Here is a 21,304-nt window from a genome sequence, read left to right as displayed (position 1 = left end):
ATTTAGTACTTATGGTCTGCAGGTTTCCCCTAGTAGGAAAAAAATACTGAAACTCCTGAACAAAGTCTATGTGATCACTGATGTTCAGTGAAGAGCTGCCCGATGATGCCCTTGTTTGCAGCTGCTAGAATACATTATATAAAAAAAAGAAAAAAAAAGCTACATTGCATTCCTTTCTAGAGTCATTCTTTTATGTAAGGAACAGCTAAAGGGATGGAATTTATACATAAGATGGAAGATCTAACTGAGACTGTGAGAAAAACGTGGGCTACCTCTTGAATGGTGGCATAGCAGACATGCAATCATATTTGCTTTTTTAACATGTTCAGCAGCAGAAAATGTTTGCTTACCTTTGCTTACCATTACAGCATGACCCTCCTGACTTTTCACTCAATCACAATTAGAAGTTTGCCTCCAGTAGTTAAATTTTTTATCCAATTAACAATAATTTTTTTAAGAATCCCTTCTAAATGAAGTCCTGCACCAGGACTTGTAATTTAATGCTAGAACAAGACAGAAGTGCAGTGACAAAGCTCAGACAGGAAAAACCTCACACTTTAAGGACACTGAAGTTAAGCATGTGTTGTTCAAAAAGAAATAAGGACATGGGAAACACAGAAATAAAAGGATAAAAGAGAAAAAATAAGAAATGTTCTCAGCCCATTTGAAATCATTCACCTTTTAATATGAAGACTAAAACCGGATATATTTAGTTCCCATGACATACAACAAAATATCTTTACCTGTAGCTTGATGAGCTTGAATTCAATAACTACATTCCTTTACTATTACAACACAATTCATTAGACTCCTATGAAGAAAAACAGGTCCAAGTGCCAACAAAAACTAATCACAAGCCCTCCATTTTTAATTACATTAACAAATTGATATTAATCTCCATAGAAATGCCTAACTACCTCCACAAGAAACAAAACAAACAGAAACCCCACATTCATTTTAAAAGACTAGATGGGCCTACTGTTTTAAATTATGACACAGAAATCTTTCAAATTGCAGTCACCTTTTCAGATCAATCTCAAGTCATATTACTCAAGCCATAAAATGGTAAGCGGGCTATAAAAAGACACACTTATATCTACTGGTCTAAATCCACCCGTGCTCACACCACCACTGCCTTTGGCGGATTCCTTGACCAAGCATCGAGTTATATGGAAAACAGTCCTGTCATTTCTCCAAGTCAAAATTAAAGCTTACTGTAAGAAGACCATGGGAACAAGGCATATAGTGCTTCTTGTTTTAATGCATCTTTTTCAACAATGAATTTGAAGTCTGCTGTGTAAGGTACTATTACCTTCAAACCAATGACTGCAGTTCTCTTCCTAAAATATGCTATTTCCATTAACATTCCTGTAGGCAGTGTAATAGCAAGTCCTTTGCTAAATCAAGATTCCCAAACTGTACAGAAATTTATAGCAACAACAATAAATATTCCTTACTATACTAGTTGAAGTTAAAGGCCTCCTTCTGCAAATCCTTATCCATGGAAATTACCCAATTAAAGGCAATTGGGCATTATAGCAACAACTGGCAATCTGTAGTACTGCAGTCTCAGATGACCATGATTAATCAGTGTTTAAACATGATCCTTCAAAAAAAAGTAAGAAATCATAGCTTGCCTTGGACAAACGTGGTAGAGGAAAAAAATGGCTATTATCTTCAGGCAGCTGAGAACGTTAGACAAAACAAAAGTGAGAAAAAAAATCCAAAATTCTTAGACTATCATTTGGTGATATGCTTTCGGCACAGCATAAAAAAAGAAATAGATCTTTCCAGACTGTACATAACTAAGTGCAATCAGCTTTCAGAAATTAAGGAATTGGAGAACTTTAGCCACTTGTTGTCTTTTAGCATTGTCTTGGCATTTTATAATCTCAGCCATACAGATGGTCACTTACCACATTTAAGCTGAAGCTCTCCTAAGCAGCCGTAAGCATCCATGAGTTTTTCATATTGTCCTTTAATTGCATCCTTTTCTTCTGAAGCTGAGAAACAAAATGAAAGGCAGCAAACCTTAATTTTTCAGTCTTTATAAAATTTTCAGATTGCTATTGCCTACACCAATACTTCCCAGTTGATTTCGCTCAGTAAACAAAACTACCATACAAAGGTAGGGTTAAATTGCTGTAAGAACACAGTGATTAGAAAGTGATGGGACAGAAACGCATAGCCTCTCCACACACCACCCCACAAGAAAGAAGGGCACTCACTACCTTTCCAAACGTGATCGTTAGTAATGTTCTTATTCTATGGTACAGATGCCACATAAGTTTCAGAATAAGTAAAGGAATATACAAGCACATGTAAACTTTACACCATTCTAAAATAAGAACAAAAATAATAATTTGTCTGGCTGTAAACTAAAATATTTCTTTTCTTGATGTGCAAAAATAGATGGTTTCTGCTTCTAGATTCTCACAGTTTAACTTCATACAGAATTGGAATATTTTTATGCAAGATAAGATGATTTGATGTAGACACGTCAGATGCTGATTTCAGGAGGAATTAAAGTTATATTTTAGTAAAGTAAGAATTAGCTGATTAAAAATAAACAAATAAAGGGTCAGGTGCTGATGTTGTATTTCTGCAACAAGTGACTTCAGTGGACGCAAACTGAACATTTAGGTATTAAGCCAGAACATGGCCCAAACTCGTCACTGGCTACTTTAAAGTAAAACCAAAACCAAAGTACTTCCTGAATGAGTAAATCTGTGTTTTGCATTTCTCAATGAGGAGATTAGCCTCGTGAATAAGGAAAACCAGCTGTGAGCCCCAAAGGTCCATTTACTTCTCTTACCACTGATAAACAGCAACATGGTACTTTTAGAGGTTAGCTAATATTTTACAATCTTATGTTGTAATAAACGACAGCAATATAAAAAAATCTCAAACCTCTGGGGATATAAAGGACAAACTGAACTGCCTGCAATGGTTGACAGAAAAGAAAAGAAAGAAACAGACTTCTCTTTATAAACCTTAAGAGACAAATAGCTCAGTGAGAAGTCTGGAAAACAAATAAATATCCTGTATAACACCGACATTTTGAAGTGAAAGGAAGGACAATTTTACTCACAAAATTCCTTAGCAGAAGCAAACCCCAAAGGAAATCAAAATACTTTTGTCTCAATTTTTGCACCCATGACAAATAAGGAAGACTTGTTAATTTTTCTTAATTTTTTTTTTGCTATCTGACTTACACAATTTATCTATTCTCCTTTCTTAGAAACACTGGGTTAACCAGGAGAAACTAGTAAAATGTTGATACCACACACACACCAGAGAAATAAAACATAAGCAACAGGAAGAGGACAATGGGATTTTTATTGGGTAACCTAAACCTCTGGAGAGTAATAATTTAAACATTCATTAACAGCGCCTCTTAAGAGCTGCGACTCTTGAAGCTTTTCAGCAAAAATAGTTTAGGTTATAACAATGTTTCATCTTTTTTAAAAAGACTCCCTGTCAAGCCTTCCTTATGTATTAAAAAGAGGTTAAAAAAGTTATCGCTCGCGCTGCATGGCATCTTCACTAAGTAGAAAAGAGCAAAAACAATATACTAACTTTTTTTCTTACATCTGTTCTCTGCCTCAAAAGCTTATCCTTGTTCCCTTTAAAATAAAAAAGAAAAACCATAAACAAAATTCTCACCCCAAATATTCCACCTTTAGGAAGAAATAGAAATTGACAGCAAGGAAACTATGATATAGTTGCCATCACAGAAACGTGGTGGGAGGACATACACAAGTGGAGTGCTGTAATTGATGGCTACCAACTCTTCAAAAAGGATAGGCAAGGAAGGAGAGGTGGTGGGGTGGCCCTCTATGTTAGGGGCAGTTTTGAATGTCTGGAACTTAACAGTGTGGATGACAGTGTTGAGCGTGTATGGATAAGAATTAAGGGGAAGGGCAATAAGGCAGACATCGTGACGGGAGTTTGTTATAGACCTCCCAATCAGGATGTAGAAGCCGACGAAGTATTCTATAAGCAGCTGGCAGAGGTCTCACGATCATCTGCCCTTATTCTTGTGGGGGACTTCAACTTCCTAGACGTCTGCTGGAAATACTACGCAGCAGAGAGGGAACAGTCATGGAGGTTCCTGGAGTGTGTGGAAGACAACTTCCTAACACAGCTGGTGAAGGAACCAACTGGGGGAAGTGCCCTACTGGACCTACTGTTTGTTAATAGAGAAGGTCTTGTGGGGGATGTAAAGGTTGGAGGTCGCCTTGGGAACAGTGATCACGAAATGATAGAATTTTCAATTCTTGATCAAGTAAGGCAAGGAGCCAGCAGAACTGCCACCTTGGATTTCCGAAGGGCAGACTTTAGCCTGTTTAGGAGCATGGTTGAGAGTGTCCCTTGGGAGGCAGTTTTGAAGAGCAAAGGTGCGCAGGAAGGCTGGGCATACTTCAAGCAGGTGCTCTTAAAAGCGCAGGAGAAGGCCATCCCCTTGTCTCGAAAAACGAGCAGACGGGGAAGAAGACCAGCCTGGCTAAATAGAGAACTTTGGCTGGACCTCAGGAAAAAAAGGAAAGTTTACATTCTCTGGAAAAGGGGGTTGGCAACTTATGAGGACTATCAAGATATAACAAAGCTATGTAGGGGGAAAATGAGAAGGGCCAAAGCTCAATCAGAACTCAGCTTGGCCACTGCAGTTAAAGACAATAAGAAGAGATTCTTTCAGTATATCAATAGAAAAAGGAAGACGAGGGAAAATGTAGGCCCACTGGTGAATGAGACAGGTGCCCTAGTGGTGGAAGACACAGAGAAGGCAGAGTTACTGAATGCCTTCTTTTCTTCGGTCTTCACTGCTAAAGCTGTGCCTCATGAATCCCATACTCTGAAGGCAAAGGGGAAGGCCTGGAGAGAGGAAGATTTTCCCTCAGTTGAGGAGCACCGTGTCAGAGAACACTTGGCCAAGCTGGACATTCACAAGTCCATGGGCCCTGATGGCATGCATCCGCGAGCGCCGAGAGAGCTGGCGGATGTTATTGCTAGACCACTCTCCATCGTCTTTGAACGGTCATGGAGAACAGGAGAGGTGCCTGAGGACTGGAGGAAGGCTGACATCACTCCGATCTTCAAAAAAGGCAAGAAGGAGGACCCAGGGAACTACAGACCAGTTAGTCTCACCTCTGTCCCACCTCTGTCCCTGGGAAGGTAATGGAGCAACTCATTCTGGTTGTCATCTCCAAACACGTTGAGGAACAGGAAGTTATTGGAAGTGGTCAACATGGATTTACCAAGGGTAAATCATGCTTGACCAATCTGATAGCTTTCTATGATGTTATAACTGGTTGGCTGGATGAGGGGAGAGTCGTGGATGTCATCTACCTTGACTTTAGCAAGGCTTTTGACACTGTCTCCCATGACATCCTCATTAGGAAGCTGAGGAAGTATGGGCTAGATGAGGTGACAGTGAGGTGGATTGAGAGTTGGCTGCGGGACAGAACTCAGAGGGTTGTGATCAGCGTCACAGAGTCTAGTCGGAGGCCTGTAACCAGTGGATGTTAATGACCTGGATGAGGGGACAGAGCGTATCCTCAGCAAGTTTGCTGATGCTACCAAACTGGGTGGGGTGGCTGACACCCCAGAGGGCCATGCTGCCATCCAGCGTGACCTGGACAGGCTGGAGAGCTGGGCAGAGAAGAACCTACTGAGGTTCAACAAAAGCAACTGCAAGGTCCTGCACCTGGGGAGGAAGAGTGCTAGGCACCAGTACAGGTTAGGGGTGGACCTGCTGGGAAGTAGCTCGGAGGAGAAGGATCTGGGGGTTGTGGTAGACAGTAAATTATCCATGGCCCAGCAATGTGCCCTTGTTGCCAAAAAGGCCAATGGAATCCTGGGGTGCATAGGGAAGAGTGTGGCCAGTAGGTCGAAGGAGGTCATTCTCCCCCTCTACTCTGCACTGGTGAGGCCACAACTGGAATACTGTGTCCAGTTTTGGGCTCCCCAGTTCAAGAGGGACAGGGAACTGCTGGAGCGAGTCCAGCGAAGGGCAACTAAGATGATTAAGGGACTGGAGCATCTGCCTTATGAGGAAAGGCTGAGAGAGATGGGACTCTTTAGCCTGGAGAAGAGAAGGCTGAGGGGAGACCTTATTATGGCGTACAAGTATCTAAAGGGTGGGTTGAAGGAGGATGGAGCCAGGCTCTTTTCAATGGTTCCCAGTGACAGGACGAGGGGTAACGGGCACAAGTTAGTACACAGGAAGTTCCATTCAAATACACGGAAAAACTTCTTTACGGTGAGGGTGACAGAGCACTGGAACAGGCTGCCCAGGGAGGGTGTGGAGTCCCCTTCTCTGGAGATTTTCAAGACCCGCCTGGATGCAGTCCTGAGTAATGTGCTCTAGGCAATCCTGCTTTAGCAGGGGAGTTGGACTAGATGATCTCTAGAGGTCCCTTCCAACTCTGAAAATTCTGTGATTCTGTGACAGAAACAGCAAGAGATTCAGATCTCAGACTGATGCACGAGCTCGCAAGCTTGCAGGCTAGGCACAACCTGAAAGCATTTGAAAGACACCTTGAAAGCACAGCGATACTCTTGAAAGCAGTTACGGGTTGGAAAGCTGGCTGTTAAAGGGTCTGCTAAGAGCATGATCCAAAAGAATGGAATTTATTTCAACGTGAAAATAAGCAACTTGTGCCGCTAACAGCAAGGAGCACCTGACACTGGCACATACAGAAGCCACCGAAGTTTCCCAAGTCAAGCCAATAATACCCCATCGTTCTGGGCATGCCATCTGAGAGAACATTTGCCTGCATGCTACCATCAGTCAGGTACCAGCAGAGCTGCCTGGAAGGAAGGAGCAGGCTCCAAACACAAAGCTCCAGGAGGACTCTGGGCTGTGTTGCCATTCTTTTTGGCTGCCTAACAACTTGCCAATAGCTTCTACCACATAGCAGATTCTGTTATTTATCTTGGGGTTCATTTTGCTCCCTGAAGCAATTTAAACATGGAAACCAAAAAAGCAGCAAAGTGATATCATTAGAGCAGCCAGGGATAGGGTTAGACAAGCTAAAGCCCAGATAGAACTAAATCTGGCCAGGGACATTAAGACAAACAAAAAATCCTTCTTTAAGTATGTCAGCAAGAAAAGAAAGACTGGGGAAAATGTGGGCCCTCTACAGAAGGAAATGCAAGAACTGGTTACCCAGGACAGAGACAGAGCTGAGGTACTCAATGTCTTTTTTGCCTCAATCTTCATTGGCAAGGACTGCAGCCGCACTGCCCATGACACAGAATGCAAAGGCAAGGATTGGGAAAATGGAGAACCGCCAACTGTAGGTGAAGATCAAGTGCAAGACCACCTGAGGAATCTGAAGGTGCACAAGTACATGGGACCTGATGAGATACATCCACGGGTCCTGAGGGAACTAGCAGATCAAGTCACTAAGCCACTAGCCATCATACTTGAGAAGTTGTGGCGGTCTGGCAAGGTTCCTGCTGACTGGAACAGGGGAAACATAACCCCTATCCTCAAAAAGGGAAATAAGGAAGACCTGGGGAACTACAGGCCAGTCAGTATCACCTCTGTGCCTGGCAAGATCATAGAGCTGATCCTCCTGGAAACTCTGCTGAGGCACATAGAAAAAAAGGAGGTGATTGGTGACAGCCAGCATGGCTTCACCAAGGGTGAGTCATGCCTGACAAACTTGGTGGCCTTCTATGACAGGGTTACAATGGCAGTGGACAAGGGAAGAGCAACTGATGTCATCTACCTGGACTTGTGCAAAGTGTTTGACACTGTCCCACATGATATCCTGCTCTCTTAATTGAAGAGCTACAGATTCGACAAATGGACCACTTGGTGGATAAAGAACTGGCTGGACAGTCGCACTCAAAGAGTTGCGGTCAACAGTTCGATGTCCAAGTGGAGAGCAGTGACGAGTGGCGTTCCTCAGGGGTTGGTACTGGGACCTGTACTGTTCAACATCTTTGTCAGCGACATGGACAGTGGGGTCGAGTGCACCCTCAGCAAGTTTGCCAATGATACCCAGCTGTTTGGCAAGGTAGGCACGCTGGAGTGGAGGGATGCCATGCAGAGGGACCTGGACAGGCTGCAGAGGTGGGCCCAAGCCAACCTCATGCAGTTCAACAAGGCCAAGTGCAAGGTCTTACATCTGGATCAGGGCAATCCCAAGCACAAATACAGGCTCAGCGGGGCATGGCTGGAGAACAGCCCTGAGGAGAAGGACCTGGGGGTGCTGATTGACGAGATGCTCAACATGAGCCAGCAATGTATGATCGCAGCCCAGAAGGCCAACCGTATCCTGCGCTGCATCAGAAGTGTGGCCAGCAGGTCAAAGGAGGTGATTCTGCCCCTCTACTCCACTCTCATGAGACCCCACCTGGAGTACTGCATCCAGCTCTGGAGTCCCCAACATAAGAAGGACATGGACTTGCTGGAGCGTGTCCATAGGAGGGCCACAAGGATGATTTGAGGACTGGAGCACCTCTCCTATGAGGAGAGGCTGAAAGACTTGGGGCTGTTCAGCCTGGAGAAGAGAAGGCTCCGGGGAGATCTTATTGCGGCCTTCCAGTACCTAAAGGGGGCCTACAGGAGAGCTGGGGAAGGACTTTTTACTAGGGCTTGTAGCGATAGGACGAGGGGGAATGGCTTTAAAGTGGAAGAGGGCAGGTAACCTAACATTAGGAAGAAGTTTTTCACTTTGAGGGTTGTAAGGCACTGGAACAGGTTGCCCAGAGAGGTTGTTGAGGCCCCATCCCTGGAGGTGTTTAAGGCCAGGCTGCATATGGCCTTGGGCAACCTGGTCTAGTGGGAGGTGGCCCTGCCTATGGCAAGGGGGTTGGAACTCAATGATCTTCAAGGTCCTTTCCAACCTAAAACATTCTATGACTCTATGATATTTCCTTGACACTTCCAAGGGCTCTCTAAATATACATTATGGTCTAAGACCTCACCTGTGGATGGTCTGAGAGGGAAGGAACATGCCAAAGGGACACAGCTACACCTGTGGGTCATGCAAACGGAGAGGCCAGAATATTTTACTGCATACAGACCAAATCTGTGTGGCAAAAAAAAATAAATCCATTTGTTATAGATACTGATGGAATTTGAAGACTCCTGTCCTATTATACTCCTCGGTGTTGCACAAACTCCTGAGATGCGCTGTGACCACTGTCATTTTGCATGGGATGGGGCAGGGGCCTCAGGGGTCAGGCAGCAGCTCCCGCACGTTGCACTCCATCCGTAAGGGCCCTCGTGACAAGGTAGGATGGCTCTTTCATCCCTTACAGCCTCCAGCCACCACAGTGCTGTCTCGCTCCATGCCTTGCCAGTGTGCAGCCAAGCATACAGGCGTCATCCCTCCAGCACTGAGAGGTCCTAGCTGGATTTTAACACACTCCAGACAATTTTTTTCTTTTTTTTTTTTGGAGGGGGTGAGGGATAAGGAGGAGGAATCCCCAACAACCATTATAAAAGGCAATATATAGAAAGGATGACTAAAGTGTGACTTTAAAGGACACTATTACAGAAGGCTTGAGCCAATTTCATATCTTTCTATTAAAAAGAAATCAACTGTCATCAAAACCAGGTCTGAAACCTCTCCTAGACTATTCACAAACAGTGCTAGGACACTAGAGCCAGAATCAGAAAGAGTGACTAGACAGAACAAAACTAACTGATGGGCTCCTGACTTTGCTGGATGAAGAAGGAAGTTAAAGGGAAAAATTACTAGGAAACTCTAAAGGACTGCTGACAAACAGAAAATATAAACCATGTCTGACAAGTTTCAACAATATTGAAAATACTGGTTTAGCAACAACATTTGACAGCTAGATCTGTCCAAAGACATAGCAATTTTCTAATCTGTCACATGAAAATGATTTCCATGTTTCTCTGTTAAATGTTCCACAGTCTGGGTTTTTATTCTGCAACGGCTTTCATAAAAAGTCTGAAATGCAGAGGCAGTGAGAACGGTCTGCTTGAAAACCTAGGACAAGCACTGGATCTTTAACTATACTCTGTTCACATGTAAAATCCTTCCTTTTTCAAGCCAGACAGCTTGAGACACATACATACACACGTATATAGTTAATGCACAATACTGCTACAGAAGTTGATGAAACTCATGAAAAAGGTCTCTACTTAGAGAATAAGCCGAGTTTACAACTACATAGTGCATTTGTTTACTACTTAATAATAACTATAGGTAACTAAACAGTATGCATAGTAATTACCAAACTCCACTAAAGCTTCCCATTAATATTTTTTTAGTAATCTTTCCTTCCACTAAGCATATAATTGAGTATCCACCCTTCTGCAATAATCACCCCAACTGTACTGCGTTCATAACAGCTTTACAGATCTGCACACTGTCTGCATTCCTCAAGCACTTTTCTTAATATCAATTATGTAAAAGCTCCTGATGTAAACTATATATAAAGTTGGCATGTTAGCTCAACATTTTAACCCTTGCAAAACAAGAGGCACTCAATAATTCAACGAAACTAAGCTACAACAAACTCAACTAAAAGTGATGTTTTTCCACACATAAAACATTTCAGAGCCAAAGAAAAACACCACAGAAAGACATATAACTACATATACCACATAGCCTATTCAAGTGTGATTTCCTGCTTGTAAAAGCTGCAAATTCAATTCAACAGCTATCAGGAACCAGCCAGATGTATGCAGTTTCTTTTATTCAACCCTTCCTTAGGGCTGATCCCTCAGACTTCAGCAGGAACCAGCGCAGCTCTCAAACGTATGGTGCCCAGAAAGTTGAGTGACTGAAGTAAGAGGGTACAAAGGTACCTTAGTTCCAAGTCCAATATTAAGGACGGACCCAGTAATACCTACAATTTAAAGATACTGAAGAAAGAGCTCTTGAAGAAAAGCATCTGGGGGCAGATTACAGGTTCTGGCTCTCCCCTCTTATTCTTAAGCCTGATTCTGGAAATAGACACCTGCTTAGCTCTAGGTACCGCTATACATACATAGGTTTGATGCAATGGGGTCTCAGTAACTTGTTTCCTTTATTTGTGTCATTTAGCATTTTGGGGAAAGAGGTGTGAATTTTCCCCAGAAAGAGCAAATCTATAAACAAACACAAATTTCATACACAACCGCCCCCCAAAACATGTGAGAAAAGATATACACACACTACCGTCAGCATCTTACCTAGAAATATGTGCAATATCTGATATTATATGAAGGTGGATAATTAACTTGCCTTCAAATTCTGTTTTCTGCCATCCTTAGACAGACCTAAAGCACTTTGTTGTATTTTCATTTATTTTCATTATCTTTCCTCACTAAAATCTTCCTGTTCACGTTCAATCTGAGCTACACAGGCATTATGCAAGTCAGACTTTAATCTGAAATACCATATAGGTTAAGTAATACAGAGTTGGGAAGAAGAAGTCTGTGGTCAGGGTTACAGTTAAGAGAGTCTGAATATTCAAAACATTAAGCAATGTATTTACCAATTTTCTAGGAAGTGATATTTCCGACTGAAAACACAACAAACAAATCAGCAAAGTGGCATGTTGGAAAGATCAGTTCACTGTCTTTCTATGTTAGATTAAGAACATTCTGCTTCTAGGGAGGGACTATGTTTTCATACTTGCATGTGTATATATGAATATATTCATTCACAACCAAAGAAGAATGAGCTCATAAAACCACCAGGTTTCTACTGGCCAACCCTGCAAACTGCAGGCAGTCAAGAACACAAAGATGAAAGGGAAAGTCCCTAAGTAATTCCTCTCAAACTTGACCATTATCTTTATGTGGTTCCTGTCATATATTACATATATCAACATGGAAAATTGTAGTCACTACAGACATAAACCACCAAGCAGAATTCATACCTCACAACCACTACCAGTTTCCTAGCATAGAAAACAAGTCTTGTACTCTACATTTATACCAATACATCTTCCCTCTTCTGGGTACCCGATTTGCACTTCAACAACAGCAAAGGAACTTTTAACACACACTTGTTCCTATAGCAGTGAATTTCAGCCTGAGAAACCATAGTTTGCAAGTGCCGCTTGCCAAAAGAAAGCAAAGCTTCTTGCTACGTAGGTTACTTCCACTATAAGTTTTGTAGGGATCCACAAATGGAAAAATTTCACCACTAAACCACAGAAAACTTCATAAAAATTTGTAATCGGATTATCTGATTTTTTTAAATTTAAACAAGAAGTTTAAGGAATACAGACAAAATAGGAGATTAGCTATATAAATATTCTGGCATAAGAGTAAAAAAGAGTCATGCTGTAGGGCTCGTTGTTTTGCATAGTGTATAGTGCTTAGAAATACATTCACAGTATGTTTACAGAAGCACTGGTGTTTGATTTCCATATCCCACTCAGTGGCACACTTATCCACCTAAATACAAAACTAAAACTAATTGTAAACAGTGAATGTATGTAGAGCACAGAAAATGCATTCTGTACAAAAAAAAATACACAGGTAAATAATTGCCACTTCCTGGTTTTGCATCCCTCCCCCTGCAAGGCTATACCCTGATTTCACTCAGCCACATTAGAGAACCACACACATACCTGCAACTGAAGCCGCAGAGGAGGCATGGAGCTGCTCTGCAGAGCATACACACCCCTTAACTCTGTATAAGTTTGTCTCTAGTAAAGTCTTACTTCCCAGATCTGTGGGTGAAAGTCTGGAGGAAAAACTTCAGCCCTATTTGCACAAACATGCACTATATCAGCTTTGAATTTCAGTATTTTCAAAAGACCATGGTCATTTAGGATCCACTGTAACAGGTATTGTAACATCCCTTAATAAAAGTAATTGCAGAATCAAAGTGCTTACAAAAAAAAAAAAAAATTTGTGCACCCTTTGGCTCTGCCCTTGCAAAAACATATCTTTATGCTGAATTTCAATAGCAGAGTACTCCTGTTGACACCATTTCACTGAGACTATGTGCTATAATAAAGTTAAATAACTACATTTTCAACGCTATAGGCTTAGTTTAATTCAGTGACTGCCTCAACAGCAGTTCAGAACTGCCTTGTACAGTTCACTTCATCTATAAAGCATTAAAAACTGTAATGTGTGTTAAAAGTAGGAATAGCATTTGTATCTGTACTTCCTCTTCTATAAGCAAAAACTTCTAAATCAATGACAATTTTTCGTCATCCTTCATGACTCTAAGTTTCTTCCATAGAATCTAATTATTGATGTTCTAGTTCAGAGAATTCCTGGAAGAATTGTTTCAGGCTGTCACCCATCCTTCTGGAGATGACTGAAGCTTCAGGGTTGCCAGTGGCAAAAAAAGCCTCTTGCAAAATGTGCTGTTAAATTCAAAACAGCGAGTCTTACCCTCCACCCTATAGTGACATCATGAGAAAAGGAAGAAAAACTCCCATTTTCAAAAATACTATTTAAAAAAACCCAAAACTGTTCTGTTGATATTACAACGCCGTACAGATTAAGTTAAGTGGTTTGGGGTTGTGTAGTTAGGTTTTCCCACTGTGGTTTTTGATTCCTTGATTTTTCCAAAAGTTTCTTAGGTTAGGTTTCCATTACAGCCCCAGTGTTCTCGCTTTATAAATTGCTGCCATCTCAGACAATTAGAGATCTCCATAATAATTTCCCACTACTGATATCAAGTGTACAAATATTTTTCAAGTTAAAAGTATTAAATCTCTATTCTGAAATATAAACAATTTACAACTAAAATTCTCATCATGATCTTTATAACATACTGAGAGAGGAAAAAGTATAAGGTCATCCAGTCACAAGACAGTATCAAATTTTTGGTTTACATATTTGAAAGGGTTTATTTTAATTATGAGCTTGCCAAAGGTCTATGGCCAATATATAGACACTGCGCTTATACAAGGGTGTGGTTTCCTAGGTTTCTTTTTTGCAATGCCACTTCTCCTAGGATGATTCTCCCTCCCTTCTGCCACTCGAACTAGGTTAAATTCAACATTTAAGTTTCTTCTAGTACAAAAGTATTATAGAAGCAATTGAACTTTCAAAAAAGTAAAACTGTTGTGCCTGTTCAAGGGCAGAGACACTTGATAATAATGGGAAAAAAAAAATGAACAGTGACTAAAATTTGCTCTCAGGCCTTCATTGTCCATCCATGATTATTCCTCTATACAGTTTTATTGACATGAGGCTGCTATTGCAAAACTGCACAAACTGTTGTACAACTTAAGTGCTCCAGGTATACATATCTGCTTTTAGTTAGTGTGAAAGTTTGCACAAGGCACAGCTGCATAATTCCTCCTCACCACAGGTATGCAATTTTTTAAAAACATTATTTTAGAAACAGAAAATTAGACACACAATCCTAGGGCTAGTATATCTGAAACCACATATATACAAAGATTGTTAACCTTTCACTGAAGTGTTCTATGGTTAGTAACGACCTAAAGGCCAGTCAAACAAAACAGAATTCATGTTGTTTCTGTTACCACCCTGGCTGCGGAGCTTACTCTTCACAATTCTTGTAAATTTACCATCACAATACCTACTGCTGCTTTTCCCTCCTTTTCTGGTCCTTTGCTGCATAAACAGAAAAAAAACATCTAACCAGGCTCAACTGGATAAACTAGCTTTTCCTACAATACAGGAACCAACTCAGGCAGGAAAAGAGAAACCAAATGAAATAAAATGATGAAGTTATTAACATGGAGCGGGCTGGATGCCAATGCATGCATGATTACAGTTATCTCAAGAGGTGGTATTGGACTTTGAAAAGCCGCGGCAAACAGGCTTTTACACTAGCCACTATACAGATCACTACATCAAAATTCTTCTAACACATATTAAGAGAGACCATACAAATTCTCTAATCATTTTTAGCTATAGTAATTGAAATGGGAGATAACAACACTGGGGGAGAAAAATCTATTGTAAGTTGATGATTCCATTAATTAGTGAGATGGCAAATATTCTTTCCAACTACTGGTCACACAAATGGCTTGAGGTCAGCTACATGAGCACTGGTCCCTCAATTTTATTCACACGTATAGGCTTTAGGCAGCGTAGCTTCTTTAGATTTGTATCAGAATAACGAAATACAGACCAAAAACATCGATATCAATGGAGAGCTTTAATGTCAACAGATTTTTGAATCAGGGAAAGTGAATAAAATGCTGCTCAGTAGTACCAGACTTTTCACTTTGCCAGTTCATTGAAAACTGACACAAAACCCCCTAGAAAAATGTAATATATTCATGTTCCCTACTACCAATAAATTTAACAAGAAACTGAACCCCCAAAGTATTACACAACACAAAATTCCAATAAAATTTATTAAAAAAAAAAGTGGCAATAACAGATCTTTATCATGACAGGTCAAAATTTTTCCACTATCAGAACTATTCTTGTGAAAACCAGCTGCCACCTGATGACCTTTTTGGCTTTCTTCATTCATAAAATCCCCAATACCTAAGCATTTTAGTCTGGATGTCTTGCTACCATATACCATGGAAGATTTAGCTCAGTGGGCCTGGATCCTGAGCTGGTATTGTGACTGACATCATACAAACCACAACACACATACGGTTCTTACTACAAAGAGTTCACAGTTTAAGTCTTCCCCTTTTCCTCTGAGCTGCTTGAATATGGACTTCCTCAACACTGCCAACAGTGGCACAATTGCTGGAACAGGTAACTATTACATGCAAAACAATTTAAGAACACAGCACAAGCACATCATGTTCCCCTGCATTACTTTTTGCACCTTACATTCTCAGTCACCTAATTTTTCTGTGTCTGCCTCAACATTAGCATCGGATTAACTCCTGGGTGGCACGTATCAGAACACATGATGAGTCAACCCTGAGCACGTTCACGACTTCCACTGCCCCAGGTGAGACTTGAGCTCCTCCAGTAAGAGACAGACACTCAAGTAACCATATACAGTGCAAACCACAAGGGCAGGTATGGCACCACAGCAGGAAGGCAGGTTTTCTTTATGGGCCATGAATTTCAAGTCAGTCATCCAAAACAATCTCTCTTGTGAACGGGATGTCTACACTGGTGGTTGGGGCCCGATGTAGCTGAATAGAAACTTCAAGAGGCACTGGGCCCCATCCTTTTAGCTGGAGCCTCCTCTGCAGTCAGTCAGGCTCATACAAGGCTGTAGAGCGCAAGTTTCACACAGCAAAGGTGCCCTGTGCTGAGACCCCACAGCCACCAGGCAGGCAGGTGGCCTCTCCTGCTTCTCCCACCCCGGCTGCTGGTGAGGAGCCTAAAGCCATCCAGAGCAGACAAAGCGCCGGTCAGACACGGATCAGGCCTGGGGTCGCACAGGGAGGAGGAAGAGATGCTGGCCAACCTTCCATGCACGGCAGGGCACAGGGGGTCACCCCAAACCGGTAGCAGGTGGGCAGGCCTGGAGGGCCATGCTGGAGGCTGGGGTTTAATGCGAGGGGACCGTAAAGTCAGCGTCCCACTGGGCCCAGGTCTGCGCTCTCCCCTTCCTCTCTCCCCACCACAGGGGAAAGCGCCCCTAACCTCGGCTGCTGCCGCCGCGCCCCGGCACCCTTCCGCGGGCACCACACAAGCGCCAGGCGCGTACCCACAGACACGCCACCTCCCCACGCCACAGCCTCCCCCCACACGCACCGCGCGGGAAACGGCGCTGCCCGGCCCTGCCCGCCGCGGGGCACTTACTGAGCGCCGCCACGGTGCCGGCCTCCAGCAACAGGCAGTCCTGGCGGGTGCGCGCCTCCAGCAGGGCGCTCGGCCCCGGCTCCTGCTTCCAGAGCAGCCGCAGCCCTTTGCTCAGAGCCATGGGAGCCGGCCGGTCGCAGGGAGGAAAGAGCAGGAGGGTGCCGGCGAAGGGCGGGGAATGCGATCCCCAGCGCGGGTGGCGACAGAGCCTCCGGGGGCCGGTAGCAGCCCCGCGCCCCCGCGGGAGCTCCTCCGAGCGCGGCGTCCCCTGTCCCCGCAGCCCGCTTCTCCCCGGCGGAGAGGGAGGCGGGCACGGAGAGCGGCCCCTATCCCCCTCCCGGGAGCCGGTCACCTCAGCGGGCCTCCAAGTGCCTCTGAGGGGGCGCCCAGCGGTGAAGGAAGCGGAGAGTTTGCGGGTGCCGCTCCCCGCCGGGCCCGCGGCACGGCTACGGTTGCTGCTGCTGCTGCTGCTGCCGCCGCCTCCTCCTTGGGGAGCCCCCAGCTGCGGCCAACGGGGCGGGAGCGACCTTCCCTCTCTCCTCCCCGCCTTCCTCTTCCCACCCACGGTCCCTTGTAAACTTTCCAGTTAACTTTGTCCCTCTGGCTCCCCGGCTGTGGCTCCTCCTCCTCCGGGACAGGTACGAGGCGCCACCACCCGTCCTGCCCGCGGGGGAGGGGAGGAGCAGCGGCCGGGACCGCCCGCCCCGTCCTCCCGGCGTTGCTGCGCCCGGCGAGGCGCTGTGGGCTAAGGCCCGGCCCGGCCCGGCCCGGCCCGGCGGCGCCGCCGCCACTTCCCACCCCCTCAACGGCGCGTCCGGGCGGCGGCGGCTGAGGTGAAGGTCGCCATCCAGCCCCCGGCAGCGCGGCGGCCCCGCCAACGCCTCGCCGGCAGCGCCCAACAGCCCTTCGCACCGTGAGCCGAGGAGGGCCGGGCGTGAGTGAAATGCCCCGAGGCGCCGAAATCGCTTCCTCCGCCTGCGTGGCAGGCGGAGGCTGCTGCCCGGCTTTGCCCTGGGAGAGGCCGCAGTGTTTCCCGCTTCCTGAGGAGAGCGGCCGCCCAGGCCCCCCTTGCGCCCGGGGCTGCCGGCGGGGTCCCCCGCAGAGTGTCGGCTGTGCCTGGAGAGCACGGACCCACCTGTTTATAAAGCAATTCGGGTGAAAGGCACAATGCCCGTTTTCGATTGACTTTATATAAAAGTGCAGTTTGATTGCCCCTTTTTTTTTTTTTTTTTTTTTTTTTCCCCTTTCTCCGATATTGCAGGATTCCCATCACAATTCCCTGTTGAGACTGTGCAGGATGAAGTGCTAGTTTTTTTCAGAGTTCAGCTGTAAGGAATGGGTTTGGGCCCCTCACTACAAGAGGGACATGGAGATGCTGGAGCGTGTCCAGAGAAGGGCAACGAAGCTGGTGAGGGGTCTGGAGAACAAGTCTTGCGAGGAGCGGCTGAGGGAACTGGAGTTGTTCAGCCTGGAGGAAAGGAGGCTGAGTGGAGACCTTATGGGTCTCTACAACTACCTGAAAGGAGGTTGTAGTGAGGTGGGGTCAATCTCTTTTCCCAAGTAACAGGTGATAGGACAAGAGGAAACAGCCTCAAGACACCAGGGGAGTTTTAGTTTGGATATTAGGAAAAAATTCTTCACTGAAAGGGTTGTCAAGCATTGGAACAGGCTGCCCAGGGAAATGGTGGAGTCACCATCCCTGAAGGTATTTAGAAGATGTGTAGAGGTGGTGCTGAGGGATGTGGTTTAGTGGTGGGCTTGGCAGTGCTGGGTTAACAGTTGGACTTGATGATCTTAAAGGTCTTTTCTGACCAAAATGATTCTACAATAGAGGAGGTAGACACAGGTACACAGATGTGTTCAGATGAGAGAAAGTTTGCTGTTAATTTCTAGCAGAAAGTGTAGTCCTGTTCATACACAGCTAAATCGAGCACAATTCTAATTTGTTAATGTGGCAGGATTATAGTTTGCATTTACACATAGATAAAACTGCAAAATTCAAAATACCCAAACTACCATCTGATAGTTCTCTCACATTAACAGTGAGGAAATCAGTCATGGCTGTGCTCTACCAGGTGGGAATATAACAGTCCCTGCCCCCATTGAACTTGGTGGAAACAAACAGAAAAACAGGTACTGTTTTCCTGTTCACACACCTCTGTTTGTATTTATTTTATAATTAGTAATTTGAAAAGAAGCTTAATTTTAGGTATGTTTATGGTGTCTTCTTAAAAGAGATACCATTTTGAAAGGCTCTTGTAGGGAAAGTAGGATTGGTGTTTGCACGGGGCTTTTTTTTTTCCCCTATCCTAATCTTTGATACAGTATGTACAGCGAGATAAAGAGTGCTGGGTAATGGAAAAGAAATTGCCCAGAAACTGTAGAAATTAAGTGTGCGGGATGAAAAAAGTGAGAGAGCACACAGCTCAAAGTTTGGGGGCATTAGAGGATGTAAGAAAGTGTGAATTAACCATTTTTGATTTTAAACAAGCCTTTCTTACAGCTATACTGTGGGAATAGCAGACCAATAATCTGTTTAGATCTTTGTCATCTTTCACTGTCACCTCTTTCCCTAGAGAAAAGTGCTTACTTGAGGTGAAATACTGGAAGTATCACTTAAACAATCAGAGCTGCGTAAGACAGTTGTATCACATATGATTTTAAAAAGTTGCCCTGGATCATGCACTTATGTATTTAAAAACAATGACGACAACAACAAAACCCCCACTCTTTTCTCTGTGTGTCTTTGCCTTTGAGGAATGATTCTTCATAGTTCTCTCTAAACTCCATCATGAGAGTCAACTGTCACTGGTATGTCACTCCCTATTGCCTGTCCTTGTAACTCATTAGTAATTTTTTGTCATTAGTGCTTTTCACTGCAAATTCCAAGAACACAAAATTTATGATTATTAATAAAACTTTAGTGTCAGATTTGTTTAGCAAAACACTAGAGAAAGGACTGGTGCACGTGGGATAGTATTTTTTTCAGCACCTCATATCAATATGAGGAGATGAAGATGTAAGAGGAAAACTCAAGTGAAGGTGGAAAACTGGAAACCTTTAGCAGTGTGTAAGACAAAGCGCTGCTTCCATACATGACTCTTTGAGCGAGTCCTTTTTAATGTGTTACATACAGGTCTTTTCAGAGGGTTCTGGCTGCAAAACATCCACAGCATGGAAAGGTGCATTTTTAAAAGTGTTATGTTAGGGGTTACAACGGCAGTGGACAAGGGAAGAGCAACTGATGTCATCTACCTGGACTTGTGCAAAGTGTTTGACACCGTCCCACATGATATCCTGCACTCTTAATTGAAGAGCTATGGATTCGACAAATGGACCACTCAGTGGATAAAGAACTGGCTGGATGGTTGCACTCAAAGAGTTGCGGTCAACAGTTCGATGTCCAAGTGGAGAGCAGTGACGAGTGGCGTTCCTCAGGGGTCGGTACTGGGACCTGTACTGTTCAACATCTTTGTCGGCGACATGGACAGTGGGGTCGAGTGCACCCTCAACAAGTTTGCTGATGACACCAAGCTGTTTGGCAAGGTAGGCACGCTGGAGTGGAGGGATGCCATGCAGAGGGACCTGGACAGGCTGCAGAGGTGGGCCCAAGCCAACCTCATGCAGTTCAACAAGGCCAAGTGCAAGGTCTTACATCTGGATCAGGACAATCCCAAGCACAAATACAGGCTTGGTGGGGCATGGCTGGAGAACAGCCCTGAAGAGAAGGACCTGGGAGTGCTGATTGACGAGAAGTTCAACATGAGCCAGCAATGTGCGATCGCAGCCCAGGAGGCCAACCGTATCCTGGGCTGCATCAAAAGAAGTGTGGCCAGCAGGTCAAAGGAGGTGATTCTGCCCCTCTACTCCACTCTCGTGAGACCCCACCTGGAGTACTGCATCCAGCTCTGGAGTCCCCAACATAAGAAGGACATGGACCTGCTGGAGCGTGTCCATAGGAGGGCCACAAGGATGATCCGAGGGCTGGAGCACCTCTCCTATGAGGAGAGGCTGAAAGAGTTGGGGCTGTTCAGCCTGGAGAAGAGAAGGCTCCAGGGTGATTTTATTGTGGCCTTCCAGTACCTAAAGGGGGCCTACAGGAGAGCTGGGGAAGGACTTTTTACTAGGGCATGTAGTGATAGGACGATGGGACAATGGCTCTAAAGTGGAAGATGGCAGGTTTAGACTAAACATTAGGAAGAAGTTTTTCACTTTGAGGGTGGTAAGGCACTGGAACAGGTTGCCCAGAGAGGTTGTTGAGGCCCCATCCCTGGAGGTGTTTAAGGCCAGGCTGGATGTGGCCTTGGGCAACCTGGTCTAGTGGGAGGTGGCCCTGCCTATGGCAGGGGGGTTGGAACTTGATGATCTTCAAGGTCCCTTCCAACCTAAACCATTCTATGATTGATTCTATGTTGAGATTACTGAAAAAGCAGTCAATCAGTTAATTAGACTTTGTATCACAGGTCAGTTACCTTGGAAACATAAAACAAAACACCATAGAATGGTGGAGTGGTGAGTAAAGCCATACAATTTACAAACCCCGTTCACACAGAATCACATTGAAAGTGAGGGCTCAGATAGGAACCTTGCTCGATACATTAGGGGGGTATGCGAAGGTTTCCCATGCCTTATGTTATAGCAGTCAAGATCTTT

General features: G+C 44.4%; 1 protein-coding gene across 1 annotated transcript in view; it reads right to left on the bottom strand.

Moving 5' to 3' along the window:
- Positions 1-16,830, bottom strand: part of SYNJ2 (synaptojanin 2) — a 78,485-nt gene extending 61,655 nt beyond the window's left edge. Inside the window, exons 1-2 of the mRNA XM_082481396.1 lie at positions 16,652-16,830; positions 1,917-2,003 (exon numbers count right to left, since the gene is read on the bottom strand). Of these exons, the coding sequence (XP_082337522.1) occupies positions 1,917-2,003; positions 16,652-16,772 (208 nt within the window). The 5' untranslated portion in view covers positions 16,773-16,830. The remainder of the gene's footprint in view (positions 1-1,916; positions 2,004-16,651) is intronic.
- Positions 16,831-21,304: the final 4,474 nt, after the last annotated feature.

This window comes from Vanellus vanellus (genome assembly GCF_965231255.1).
Source record: "Vanellus vanellus genome assembly, chromosome: 3".
NCBI lineage: Eukaryota > Metazoa > Chordata > Aves > Charadriiformes > Charadriidae > Vanellus > Vanellus vanellus.
Note: the sequence above shows the minus strand (reverse complement) of the source record. Positions and strands in the feature narration are given on the sequence as shown.